Here is a 15,281-nt window from a genome sequence, read left to right on the forward strand (position 1 = left end):
ATGCACGTACCATCTTTAGAAGTCAAGGATCACTACCAGTGTTAATCGAGCCGATTATGATCATGACTTTTCGGCCCTGTGTCGCAAACTAATAATCGGTCACATGACACTCATAGTCAGTTGAGAGCAATTTTGTAACGAGATGCATAGTAACAACTGTATTAATAGATTAAATCACGCGAGCACGCGCCATTGATGAACGTGTTGGACATTCGTGACTGCAATGTCTACCCCGGTGGTTTCAGTATTTAAACGTAATTGTCAAATGATTGCAATCGCTCGTGATACGAAAAACCAATATAGAAACGCTGAATACCGTAGCCACAGACACTTGGGGTTTGGAGCTCAAAACGCCTTTAAAATATGCATTTTATTTGGATTTTAAAGGCGTTTTGAGCTCCAAACCCCAAGCGTCTGTGACCGTAGCTAACGTTTACAACATTCATACAAGAATAGCGCTAAAGATTACATTACTTCATTGAGACTTGATGGTAAATGTATTTTTTAATTATGTGAAAATTGTTTGAAAACCAGTTTAATTGTTGTAATATATGTCCCATTCGGTGTTTAAATAAAGAATTCTTTTTGATAGAATGTTTATATGGGCGTATCGCGTTGAGAAGCAGGATCTGACCCCAAGCGTCCGTGCTAAAGGCCTCAACAGACGGAAGGATTTAGTTGTAAAACACTTATTAAAGCTTCAAAGCAATACAATACTTACATCCAGAATGTAATTCTATATAGTATGAACCACCAGGTTTCCCGCCAAAACAATTCCCTCCAAATGGTTCCCTCACAATTATTGGTGAAATATGTGTAAATGTTATAATTGTTGGTATTGACCAATAGCACGGAGGGAGCATTTAGAAAATAGGCAAGTCATGGAATGAATACAATAACTTAGCCTGTTCTAAATTTTGGTATCACAGTGAAAAATTATTTTTCTTCATGAGTAATGATGGAAACTTTTCCTTTATAAAAAGGGATTTTAGTCTATAATCATTTTGATTAATTTGGGATAAGAACGGGCTCCCCAAGAGTTTTTCAACATCTTTTTTACTACTATGTTTACATTTCCGTCCTAATTGTTCTGGAATTTCATTCATAAAACACAAACGAAATTAATATCTGTTGATGCACGTGAAACATGACAGGTCCGTTACATTATGAACAATCATTAAGCTTTGACTGATTAAAGCTTCCGTAGATATAGATATGACTGTTCCAAACTGTACGATACGATAAATCCATTTACATTAAGATATCGAACATAAAGATATATTGTCGAACAGTTTTGATCTATAGATACGTGTTATATATTTACATCTATAGATCTATATCTAATTTATTTGTTAATTATCGGGGTATGAATTGTAAAATATGTCCAATTAATCAAACATGTTTTTGTTGGCAGAAAATTTATATCTTAAGGTAAGATTTTAGGCACGTAATGCCAGGAATAAGCTTGTCATAAAACAGGGTAATTTTTTAAGTGTTCTTTATTGTTTTTTGTTTTTCTTTTGTTTTTTTTTTCTTTTCTTTTGTTGTTGTTGTTGTAGTTGTTTTTCCCTAACAATTTTATGGTTTTTTATAAACAAGGAAACAGTAGAAAAAGGTAATTTTCCAGGCAATCGTTAAAGTATTGATTTCCCGAAAAAAAGTTTAGTGTTAGAAATTGATCCTAGTTTTATTGAATATCTTATTTATATGCATGAGCCTAGTTTATATATTGACTGATCGATTAACTAATAAAAAATGCACGTTTTCTCGGTTAAGAATTTATGAATATTTGATTATCATTCAATCCATTGAAGATCTTCTATTTAACCAGATGTCACGTGATTAAATTTACGTTTATAAAATTATTTATTTGAGTGGAAGGTCTCTTGTGATAAAAATTTGTAGCTAATTTGAGTCACTTCTTGATTTATGACAACTCTAAGGGGTTTATCCTAATCCGTTTTAAAAACTATATATCATAATTATACGTTACCCACTGTTATGCACACTTCCGTGCCAAATTTACATAAAGGCATGATTTCTGACTAAGATAACCAATTTTTGATACTTTGTTACAAATTTTATGTTTACAGTTGGACTATGGCCGATATAGGAGAGACACAAACAAAAGGTAACTGAATTTATTCAAGACAGTTTGAAAACTTGACTACAGTGTTTAAAATAAACTATGTTGTTTTGATACTTCATACATGAAGTTGGTCATGCACATTTGTGCAAGTACATGGATAGGCAACGTGCAAGTTTGTTTCGTCACTTCTGAGATGTATACAGTATAATACACATATTGACTGGTGAACCATTGAATATGAAGTGTTCTACACCGGCAGAATGCCATATTGATCGAGTGTCACTATTCAATAGCTGGTTTATCATAATAATTATGAATAGTCTAAGATAAGTAAAATAAAAAATAAAAGCATCTTTGATTGAGCCTGTTCATGGACTAAAGATGATGTCATTAGGTCAAAAACGCACAGATATGTGTCACCTTTGTGCCACCGTAAGAAACGGACGTATTACTATAGTGTACTATATATTATATCATTCAAAAGCTCGAAAGGTTGTTTGTTTATCAAGTTAAGAATTGGTGTATAACATTGTATTGTCTGTTCTGTTTTTCAATGGCCCGCATTGTGATTTTAACAAAGCAAAATAAGTTGTGAAGTTCACTACAATCGAGCTCAAAATATGTCATAATGTTCAATGCTTTAAAAAATGTTTTTTAATAATAGCCATGTTTTTTTAAGAATGCATATTGTTTCCTACATATATCATACACTCTATATAAGAATCTACATGTACATAAATAAAAACTGAATGAGTCTAGTTCACTTGATTCAGTACTTTGTGCATTCATTGACATAAATTATTCAATATGATTTAATTGTCTTGTATATTTAGGAGACGAGCTGCGAATATTACTAGTGGGTAAAACTGGCAGCGGTAAAAGCTCGACGGGGAATACTCTGCTCGGAAAAAAAATGTTCGAAACATCTAAATCCTTAACTTCCGTTACCAAGGAAGCACAGTATGGAGAAGCTACTCGGTTTAGTCGAAGACTAACAATAGTTGACACACCAGGATTTTACGATACAGATCGAAGTAATCGGGAAATTGTACGTGAAATAACACGCATATTCGGATTTTTAAACCCTGGTATACACGTGCTCTTGTATGTAATGGGAGTGGAGAGATTTACAGAAGAGTGTATAAAAACCAAGGACTTGATGTTTAGAACTTTTGGTGAGGAAATAAGGACGAGGGTAATAATTGTAATCACACATTTCGACGACCTTCAAACAGAGCATGTAGACTTAACACAGTTTCTCGCTTCTAGTGGAAAGATATTCGTAGAGTTTCAAAATATGTGCAATAACAGGGTTTTCTTTATCAACAATAAAGCTAAGGCAGCCGAGCTTGAACATCAAGTTAGGTCACTCATCCAAATGATTGAAGACGTCACAAAAGAACATGGTGGAAAATGTTTTACAAATGAACATTTGAAGATTGTTAGGGCGTATTTTAGATTAGAGAGAAAACGAAAACGTATAAATCTATCTAGGGCAAGGAAAATGCTTTTCAACAGAGCATCATTAAATCTTGGGTTGCAATCTGTTGTTGTTTGGGATGATCAAACGAACAAACCGGTCTACATGACAGTTCCCAAAGGTGCCACGCAATTTGTTCTACCACCAATATCCAAAACAAACTCATCATCAAAACGAGATAGGCAAGAGACAAAAACTATTAAAATAAAAGCAATTCCTATAAGGCAACCGTCCAATATCACTGCCACAAAATACACGAATCATGTTGAGCAGACAGAAAATGTGTCACACGAAACAGTTCAGAATGAAATCAAGCAAAGTTCTACGACTGAAAACGTAGAACATGTTCCAGATGACACAACTACAGAGAAACTTATTGACGAAATTTTATGCAATGATGAAAACTATGAACATGACCATGGTTCGGAAGAGTGTACGGACGAATGTTCAGCGAAAGGAGCAGAATTTATCGCAAATGATCGCCTGAAAATGAAAGACAAATCATTCTTTGAAAAATTTTCAGAATTTTTGTCTTCCCTGTTCAATGGAGTGGTGGCTGGGAGAAAGGACTGAACGAGAAATAGATTGTACAGCTGCATGTCCAATTGTAGATTTTTTTTCCAAATACCGCTTACAGAAAGACCTATCTATAACTGTATTCAAAGAAGAAAAATGACTTTAGAAAAAAAAATGCTTTTAAGCCGTCCGGCCGTTCATGCAAAAATACAATACAAAACATATATATATTTACAAAACATATAGTGTATGAATAACAATTGACAAATGATTGTTTTACATACAACAACTTATAGTTATATCTTGTTATAACATTTATCATATCAATATGATATGAGCCGCGTCACGACAAAACCAACGCAATGCGTTTGCGACCAATATGGATCCAGACCAGACTGCGCATCCGCGCAGTCTGATCAGGCTTACAAACCATATAACAAGTAGAGAAACTGATAGCGAACAGCATGGATCCTGATCAGACTGCGCGGATGCGCAGGCTGGTCTGGATCCATGCTGGTCGCAAACGTTTTATGTTGGTATTGTCATGACGCGGCTCATATATTTTGCAGATATTGTTTTCTATTTTCATGTGCATAATACAAAAATAAAGCAACAGATTTTATAAGATTTTCATCAGTAGTTGACAGGACATAATCAGGGCTGGAAATGAAAACTGATTCATGGTTGGTTATATAACACATATTTATTATTATAATTTATAACCAAAACATGATATATTAATCGTCAACACAGTGTTCATCACACACCTTGCACAGTCGGTTACTTCTTTTAGTATGTGTCTCCTCCGTTCTATTTCAATATCCAGACTGCCAATTCTAAATTTTGTGAATAAATTGATTTTTCTTTTCAGATTCAGATAGTGCTGAAAAGAAAATTTGTTATATACAATTTGTAACGTTGTAGATTAGAATTATTGTCAACATTCAAATTATGTCATTCTGTAAACTACCTAACTAAAGTCAATGAAGAAAAGGGCTAAAATCCAAGAAGCATTTTAATTTATATTAATACCTTTTCTGATATTAATGAGCAACTCACAAGTGAATAAAACAATTCCGCAAATCAAATATGAAGCATTAGGATTGACAACAGTTTTATAACACATTATTTAAACAAAAACATAACACGACGCCAAAAGGCAAATAAATACACATATAATACATTTTTATTCCAAACATTTAACAGAACTAGAAATAATAAAAAATAAATTGTGGGTGGAAGTGGAGATAGTGAGGAATAACTTATTAAACATCCTGAAACTAAAGTGTCTGACAAAAACTGTACAATTTAAGCACAAAGAACGCGTAGGAATACAAACATATGTCAATGAACCGAAACATGTGATCTTGGGACATTCGAATGACGACAACACCATTACAATAGATAAGGAAAATCCTAAGCCAATCAAAAATCAAAAGATTTTTTTTTTCAAAAACAAAAACAAAAACGTTTTATATATTTTACCCTTGAAGGCTTATTATAATTGTGCCTTTTACTCTATTTACAAATATAGAAATATATCTTAGTATCTACTAAATGCTTCATTGCTAGGCACTCCTTTGAAAGTAATAACAAGAAAATGTATAAATTTAAACTAAATGGCATAGTGTATACGCTACTGATACGCTACTGATACGCCCGGGAACGGAAGTAGATTTGTAATCTATACAAAATGGCGGCATTAAGCAGTTCGTTCAGTGACGGGTCTGATATTTTGTACGACTATGCGTGTGCTCCTTGCGCTACTGAGTGCAAAAATGTCGAAGCAGATAAGTTCTGTGTGGATTGTAATCATTTGTTATGTTCCGTTTGTATTGGACATCATAATAAATTTGATTTTATGAGAGGTCACCAGATGTTAGACAAAACTGCAAGTAATGGTTCCCGAGGAAAAGAGAAAACCGACATGCCAACTATGAGGTGTTCAAAACATGACGGAAAAATAATAGATATGTTCTGTAAAAGTCACGACGAACCATGTTGTATAGTGTGTGCCTCGGTATACCACAGGTAGGAGTGTATGACATTTAGGCTATATCACATAAAAATCAATATAGCTAAGTTAACGATTTAAATTTATACCCGTTCATGTTTACGTCTACAGTTTATTATTATACATTCCTACATTTTAAACCTTTATATATATAGTATATAGTATTTATGGGTAGCCCTTATGTAGTGCGTAGATTTATAATGATTTAATACTAACAGAAAGTTATTTAGATCTGGATATGAAATTTTGACTTTTATGCCCGATAACTATATAATTGGTAATGGATAAATGTAAAATTGAAAATGTTAAATCGGTTTAATCGAGCCTGTTCATGGACGGTACTATATTAATATAGTGGCATTTGCAAGCTATCTTAAGCAGAATAAAACATTTAAACATGAACTGGTAAAATTTGGAATAATTTTATTTTATATACCCGCAGATGTGTTCATAATTATGGCAGTTATCATGGACTTGGACAGTGTGGCACGTCGGTGCCATTCCATGAAAAGCGGCATATGGCATAGTCCTCGAGTAAAAAAATGCACGTGCCCTAAACTAGAATACAATTGCCAAAACTAAATTGAAATGGAATTTTGAAGCCTTCATATCACATTGTCCTATACTGAATTTATTGAACAAGTTGAGTAAGATCCCTTTGTGTGCATGATATTATTTTAGTCAAAGCTCGATCAATTATTATTACATTTTTACTATATGAAGCTGCACGAATTATCACATACCCCAAAATATACTACAATCAATCAAAACGGGAGCATTGCTTTAAAGACACACTTATACTATATTCAGTGTCAATATCGTGTGTGTACGCTATGTTTTTTTATTGCATACACTTGAAGTTTCATCAAAATATAGTTGTTTTGCTTTTCCTTAAGAATTTTAAGTGTTTTTAATATTTATTCTAAAAATTTTAAACTTAAACAAAATCGCTTTTTTTTATTTCAGCACGTGCCCAGATAAAGATTATCTTCCTAACGTAGCAAAAACTAATATGAATATAAAAGAATGGCAAAGTATGAAAACATCAGCACAAAAGTTTAAAACAAGGCTACAAAAATCAAAGGAAAAAAGAGAGAGCAATTTAGAAAGTATATCAAACCAAATGTCAGTTATTCTTGTCAAAATTAAAGAAAAGCGCAACATGATCAATGACAAATTTAATGCTTTAGAGAATGATATCAAAGCTAAAGTTGATATGAAGTTAATCGAGTATTCTAGTGAGCTGACGGAAGAAATTGAAAAATTGAATGAATACATTAATATCATAGATGGATACGAGGAAACGATGGCCTGTACAGAAGAAAATAAATCCGATAACTACATCAGAATTAAACAACTTCAACATCAGCTTAAGTCTGGAACAAAACTTCTTGCAAATTTATGTCAACCCAACAAAAGTATTCATTTTTTTGAAACATGTAACATGTCAGAGATTTTCGAAATGCTTGAAAAAGTTTCATTCGGACATATTTCTGGAAGTGGCGCCGTTGAATCAGTCGTGGTAGAGGCAGATGTTAACATAAAATCTAGAGATGATACAACCGTTTGTTGTATTTCCGACAGTTGTTTAATGGAAAACGGAGAAGTAATTTTGTCTGATCAGAATAATCGGAATATTAAGAAGCTTGATTGTTCCTTTCAGCTGAAAGAATGGATAGCTTTACCAGGCAAGCCATGTGCTGTGTGTCCGACAGGTGGCTCAGAAATTGCAGTTTCTTTACTTAACAAAAAGACGATACAGTTTGTGTCAACCGGAAGTCCTATGGCTACATTAAGCTCAATTAGAATCGGAGAATCTTGCCGAGGAATAGTTTATATTGACAGTAAACTGTACTTATCATGTGGCGGCATGACTAAATATCAGGACGGTCCTGGTGAAATAAGAGTGTATGAAAAATCTGGCACATTTATACGTAAATTTGACACTGGTGTAAAAGTTCCTAAACGAATGGCTTTAAGCTCAGATAAAATACCAGTCGACGTCTTTATTGCAGATGAAGAAAACGGTGTTCTGTGTATAGATACCAGTGACCAACCACACTCTGTAAGAACAATATGTCAATATCAAGACCTGTTAGCTCCTGTTGGACTTTGCTATATGGGGAAGGGACAGATTGCTGTGTGTGGATATGACTCCAACAATATAATGCTTATCTCTAAATCTGGTGTCTTAATGAAAGAACTGTGGTCAAAAACTCACGGTGTTGTTAAACCAAAGACTACCTGTCTTGATCATACAGGATACAAAATGTTAGTTGGTATAACTGACACCGATCATATCAAAGTTGGTCATTTAATACGAAGCTAGATAACTCGGGGCGTCTTTGACCGAGTGGTTAAGGTCTTCAACCACTTGCCCCTCACCACTGTGGACTGGAATCCAGCAAGGGACATTGGTTTTTTACTGTGAGGAAACTTTCCAACTTGATTACGGAATGTCGATGGTTCAACTTTGGTGCTCTTGCCTGAAATAATTTACAGAGGGGTACCTGAGGTCTTGCTCACCCAGGCTATATGACTTCTGCTGTGTTGGTACAACGTAAAAAATAAATATCAGCTGTTACCAGCACCAGTGATGGTGTTTTGTAAAACTGTTGTTGTAAATATATCTTATGTATAATATATAATAACATGAAAAAATAAAGTGGATCAAACACTATATCTGAAGTAAAACAAAATAAGACTGAAGAAATCCACACTTTGTTTGGCTTTGATACAGAGAATGTACAAGCAAAGGAACGAAAATCATTCCTACAATTATGGTTTATCGTGACACACTTCATTCTTACACAGTTGTAGTTTATAAATCATGAACACTATACTTTTTGCCGTATCCTACTATTACTTAGATATATATTTAGAACAATGATATCAAAGTAAAAAGTGTAAAGTGTGAAGGCTACATCGTGCTTTGAATAATATTAAAATTTAACAAGCTCGCTTAACCGTGATTTGTAAAATGTTTATGTAAAATAATGTATAATATGTAAATATAAAATATGTAAAATGTAATGACATTTGTGCAAGATTACTTGGATAGTAAATTTATCCTTTAGATATGTATTTTTTTTCTATAGTGATGTTGTCCATTGTTTATTAGTGAGCACAATACTCAGGTGATGATTCATTTAAGCTCCCACACACCCACTTATACTATATATAGTACTATCATACTACCCCATCCAGTAATATTATAATTCTCCATCCAGTAATATCATACTTGCCTACCTAGTAATATCATACTACCCCATCCAGTAATATTATAATTCTCCATCCAGTAATATCATACTACCCCATCCAGTAATATTATAATTCTCCATCCAGTAATATCATACTTGCCTACCTAGTAATATCATACTACCCCATCCATCAATATTGTACTATCCCATCCATTAATATAATACTACCCCACCAAGTAATATTATACAACCCCATCTAGTAATACTACACTGCCCCACCTAGTAATATTATACCACCCTAACCAGTAATATTATAATTCTCCATCCAGTAATATCCTACTAGCCCATCTTGTTATATTATACTACCCTCAGTTATACTTTACGACCCCACCTTGTTATATTATACTACCTATCCAATAATATATTACCCCATCCATTAATACTATACTACCCATCCAATAACATTATACTTCATTATCCAATAATATTATACTGGCACTAAATTGAGAATGAACTACCCCCTCAGTGGCTAGTTGTAACATATTTTGGGGGCGGGGTGGGGGGGGGCAAAGATCAGCAAAGTTCAAACTATCAGTAACAAGGATGTTCAATGGTTTGAAAGTAATAACATTTATATATAATATTATACACGTATGTCCTACATGTAGGGATACTGCTAGAAATGAGTCAAAAATAAACATATTGTTGGGTTCGATAACACAAAAAGAAAGTACCAACGTATAGATATAACTTTTATTTCAACAAATAAACATTAGAAATTTATCTACATGTATATTAATTTCCTTTAAACAAATTGAAACCTGGTTAGATTTTTTAATATTTAAAGCCCGGTCAAGAGTCTATGCTTCATGAGGGTTCTTCTCCACTTTCAGACACTGAGAACAATGACTCTTTAAATATGTCTTCTGCAAGACCATTGTAACAACACATCATGTCCCTTCAGCATATAAGTACAAACTGTGTCCATTATGAAAGATTTCAATGTTAATGTTACAGTATGTTTCTCGTGCAGTTATACCGCCTTATACGTGTACATGTATTTCACCCCCAAAAAGAGCAAGTGCTTTTTGTTGGAGTGAAAGAAAACAGCTTAATAGAGAAAATTACAGGCACATTTTGTTTGCAATTGAAATTTGATAAGTATCAGTTCTTGATTTTGTAAACGTATGATTTATTAAAGTATAAAAAATCTACAAATTTATATAGTTTTGTGCCCAGATATTTTGAGCACGTTAAACAATATTTGAACTGATACTTATTTAAGTCGAATAGATTTCATTAGAGTGCAGTCAATAATAACATCAACAATAATTTTGAAATCAAAAAGAGTAAATGTTGAAATTTATTTTAATCAAAATATGTGCAGAACACAACAACAGCGAAACATAATTTATATACATTCTGGTTCGAACATTGGGTCGTGCATATCGGGGGACATACAAATTAGAACATAACATTTTTGATGTTTTTGATGTTTATGTTCTTTTTTTGTTTCGGTTAACTTAAATGTAAAACGTATATTAAGTAGCCGTTATTGAACTAAACTACTCGTAGAACGGATGTAAGTGATCTGGGAAATGTTTATAGTATTATGAGGTTTGAAATATCATAAAATTTATATTGATTGTCTTTATAGTATCATTCGAATAAGACAAATATATGTATGGTGATGGTAAGTATGAGATATATGATCCGATATTATATACAAATATATCTATTTATAGCGATAATTCATGAAAAAAATATAACATTCGTAAAAATATGTGTTTTTTTAAAGAAGACATAAAGTCGAAAGCTAAAAGAAAAAAGCGTTTGTTTTCATTGAACTGATAACTGATTATACATATTACTAAATGACTTATAACTCTGTAAAAAGAAATATTTTATCTACGTATGAAAAATGATACATTTCTATTGCCTTAGTATTATTACAAATATCCTCACATTAAACATACTCTTGATATGGGATCAGCATCTAACTTTTTTTTATTATTTAAACTTTATAGAACTCATGTTTGCATTTCTTTTGAAGGGTTGAAATAATTATTCGTTTCTGAGGCATGATGCGCCTTTAGAATGAAGATAAACCAGCAAATCACCGTTCACCAAAAGTTGTTATAAAATATTTAACGAGGGGAATAAACACATTCTATTACAAAGCACAGTAAAATATAAAAAAATATTGTTCATCAAGCAATAAAATTATGTAAAGTTAAGTTTAAGACTTACAAAATTAGTTATCATTTGCAAGATTGAATTTGTCAAGAGCAGTTGACCAATTAAATTTTGTAAATGCCTACAAATGAACATTTATCATTTTTTTGTTTGAAATATTTCTATAAACTGTCAATTTATTAGACTAATTAATTGTCAGTCGATTTACCAAAGTACACGTGTTACGATTACTTTGAAGTACATGTACTGCAAACAAAAAACACTAGTGTATTTGAATTTTTGCTCTCATAAAAAGTTGTGAAAAAATCGAAAATTAGCTATAATATTCACTTAAAGGATAAATACAAGTGCTTCATAAGTGTACTTTTTACGTGTGCCAAGACTTTAGATATGGAATATGGTGCAATGTTTGATATTTGTAGGGATTAGAGTATGGCTTTGTTGTTCAAATGACGAAGGGAGGTAAGAAAAAGCGGGCTTTGTCTCAAACATCTCCGGACTTAACGAATAATCTCCCAGTGAAGCGCTCAGTTATGAATGACCCTATTCAATTCACCACCTCGCCTTTTCAATCTGTTAATCAGACTAATACATCGCCAATGTATAATCAATCGTTTCAACAACAAACACCACAGACACCTGCGTATCAGTTACAGGGATATATTCAGCAACCAATAGGCCTTCCCTGTTACCAAAGCCAACCGTTTTGTACTCCTGCGAAGAGCCAACAGGCTTCCACAAATACTATCATTGGTACAGATATTTCGCAAATGCAGTCTACATTAGATACGTTAATGGGAAAACTTGACAATATAGACAGTAAGCTACAGAAACTTGATATTATAGAAAAGACTGTATCTTCAATGAATTCTAAAATGGCTACGATCGAGCTTAGAGTCTCAGAAATGGAGTCAAAGTTGTCGGCGACCGACAAAATGGTAAATGAAATAGAAAAAAGTCGCGCATACGATTCACAATCCTGTGACGAGATCAGGTCAAGGCACAATGAAATTGAAAAAGACCTCGTGATTGAGCGTAAAAATAGCCAGAAAATGAAAACAGAATGTGAATCTCTTTTAACGGATTATACCCGGTTGAACGAAGAAGTTCTCGACTTACAATCCAGGTCAATGCGGGACAATTTACTGTTTTTCGGCATTCCTGAGTGTAGCACTTTTGACCAGCGCAAAGAGGAGGATTGTTTAAACAAAATTCAAATGTTCTGTGAAAACTCTTTGAAAATTGAAAATGTTGATGCAATTAAAATTGATCGGGCACATAGAATTGGCAACTTCAATAGCAACAAAACCAGACCAATAGTGGTAAAATTCAATTATTTCCCCGATAAATTACGTGTAAAGCGAGCGGCCTATGAAAATTTGAAAGACACGGATTTTAGAGTCAAAGATCAGTACCCCAAACAAATCGCTGAACGTAGAAAAGTACTTTTTCCCGTTATGCAGAAAGCCAGAAGTGAGGGAAAACGGGTCACGCTTTCTTATGATAAACTGTATGTTAACGGTGAGACGATAACGGTGGACTCGGTACGTGCACGCGACACAGATTAGGACAGTAGCAATCGGCTGCTCAAATTTCTGCAGTGGAACGTTCATGGTGGGATTGTTAAAAAAGTACAAGATGAAGATTTTCTGAATTTCATTCAGAATTATGACTTGTTATTATTTACAGAAACCTGGTGTTCTCAAAGTAGTAATATTGACATTGATGGTTACGATAAATTTGTATGTAATAGACCGAAATATAATCGTAGATCTAAACGGGATAGCGGTGGGATTGTAGTCTACTTTAAATCTTGGTTATTTGGTAAAATTGAATTGATTAAAAGTGATAATAGGGGCATTGTATGGTTTAAACTAGATAAAAAGGAATTAGGATTTAATGATGATATTTATTTTTGTGTATGTTACATACCGCCCGAGAACTCTATGGTATATAAAAATGTGCATTCTAATCTATATGAATGTGATTTCTTCGAAATATTAAACGATGATATATTGATATATTCTGATAAAGGGACTGTCTTTTTAACAGGGGACACCAATAGTAGAGTGGGAGAAAAGCACGATTTTATTGATGATATGAATTTGAATAGATATGTATATATGCCTGAGAACTATAGTAATAATGATATCTTACCTACTAGGTGTTCAAACGATAAAATTGTGAATACATTTGGCACAAAGTTGTTAACCTTATGTAAAGAAAATGACCTACATATTGTTAACGGTAGATTAGAAAATGGAGATTTTACATGCTTTACTGTTAACCGTATTTCCACAGGGGCAAGTGTAGTTGATTATTTAATTACAAATGTTAAGAATTTTGATTTGTTAGACTATTTTAATGTTCTTGACTTAAATGAACATAGTGACCATTGTCCTCTTAATTTTGCTCTAAAATGTGATATGAATGTTTATGAAACTACAACATCTGATAAAAATTACATTAACAAAATTGTATGGGATAGTGACAAACATGAACAATTAAATAATTGTTTGAATGAAAAAATACATGTTTTCGAAAATATTGTAGATCAATTTGTAAATGATGAAAAGAGTACTGATGAAAGTATTAACGCTCTTACTGAAATAATTCAAGAAATTTGTTTTGAAAATTTTGGTAAAACATTCATTTTAAAGCCATGTAGTAAAACTTTTGTAAGAAAAGTTCCTTGGTTTAATGAAGAATGTAAGAAGGCAAAAGCTGATTTTTATAACAAAAAACGTATATTTGATGCTGATAAGAATGAAGTGAACAGACGTATATTTTTAGAAAGCAGAAATGCTTTTTGTAAGGTGAAAAGGATAAGTAAATATAAATATAATAATTCAGAAAAATTTAGAATTAATGAAATGAGCAGAAAAAACCCAAGAAATTTTTGGAAGTTCATAAATAAATACAAGAAAAATAAATCACCAGAAAATAACTTATCTGCAGATGATTTTTTGCGTCATTTTTCAAACCTATCTTGTAATTCTGAAAGTGAGTCCGAGCATATCACTGATAATGGTTCAAGTATTAATATACATGAACTTGATAAACCTTTTGATGAAAATGAAATTCTGAAAACTATTTCAAGTTTGACAAGAAATAAGAGTAGTGGCATAGATAATGTGGTACCGGATTTTTTCATCGATGCTAAGCATTTTATTTCACCCTTTCTTGTTAAATTGTTTAATAAGATTTTTGAAAGTGGAATTTATCCTTAATCTTGGACGAAAGGCACTATAGTTCCAATATATAAGAAAGGGGATCCTACGAACCCCAGTAATTATAGGGGAATTACCTTGATAAACTCGATGGCTAAATTGTTTTCACTATGTTTGAGAAATAGACTGAATAAATGGTGTGAAAATGAAAATGTTTTAAATGATATTCAATTTGGTTTTAGAGATAAACGTAGTACTGTAGATTGTGTTTTTATTCTTCATAGTATTATTCAAAAGGTTTTTTGTAACAAAAATAAACTTTACTGTGCTTTTATAGATTACGAGAAATGTTTTGACACTATTACCCGTGATTCATTGTGGACAAAGTTAGTAGAAATTGGTGTAAGTTGTAAATTTGTAAATATTGTTAAATCACTATATGAGAGAGTCACGTCATGTGTTAAAATATCATCTACATCTAAATTGTCTGATTTTTTTTGAAATGTCACTGGGTTTAAAGCAAGGGGAACCACTCTCACCGTTGCTTTTTATACTGTTTGTTAATGATGTTAGTGATTCACTAGATTTTAATAATTTGTCAGATAGTGACTTACAG

General features: G+C 32.6%; 2 protein-coding genes across 2 annotated transcripts; both read left to right on the top strand.

Moving 5' to 3' along the window:
- Positions 1–1,998: 1,998 nt before the first annotated feature.
- On the top strand, positions 1,999–4,988 carry LOC132720043 (GTPase IMAP family member 4-like). Its single transcript, XM_060704029.1, has 2 exons — positions 1,999–2,131; positions 2,923–4,988. The coding sequence occupies exons 1-2, from the start codon at positions 2,101–2,103 to the stop codon at positions 4,140–4,142; spliced, it is 1,251 nt and encodes a 416-aa protein (XP_060560012.1). The 5' UTR covers positions 1,999–2,100; the 3' UTR covers positions 4,143–4,988.
- Positions 4,989–5,754: 766 nt separating this feature from the next.
- LOC132720047 (uncharacterized) lies at positions 5,755–9,177 on the top strand. The gene is made up of 2 exons (XM_060704033.1): positions 5,755–6,116; positions 7,066–9,177. Exons 1-2 carry the CDS (start codon positions 5,779–5,781, stop codon positions 8,426–8,428), a joined length of 1,701 nt encoding a protein of 566 aa, XP_060560016.1. The 5' UTR covers positions 5,755–5,778; the 3' UTR covers positions 8,429–9,177.
- The last annotated feature ends 6,104 nt before the right edge of the window (positions 9,178–15,281 follow it).

This window comes from Ruditapes philippinarum, unplaced genomic scaffold, assembly GCF_026571515.1.
Source record: "Ruditapes philippinarum isolate M1 unplaced genomic scaffold, ASM2657151v2 ctg2082_1_1_1_1, whole genome shotgun sequence".
Classification (NCBI taxonomy): Eukaryota; Metazoa; Mollusca; class Bivalvia; order Venerida; family Veneridae; genus Ruditapes; species Ruditapes philippinarum.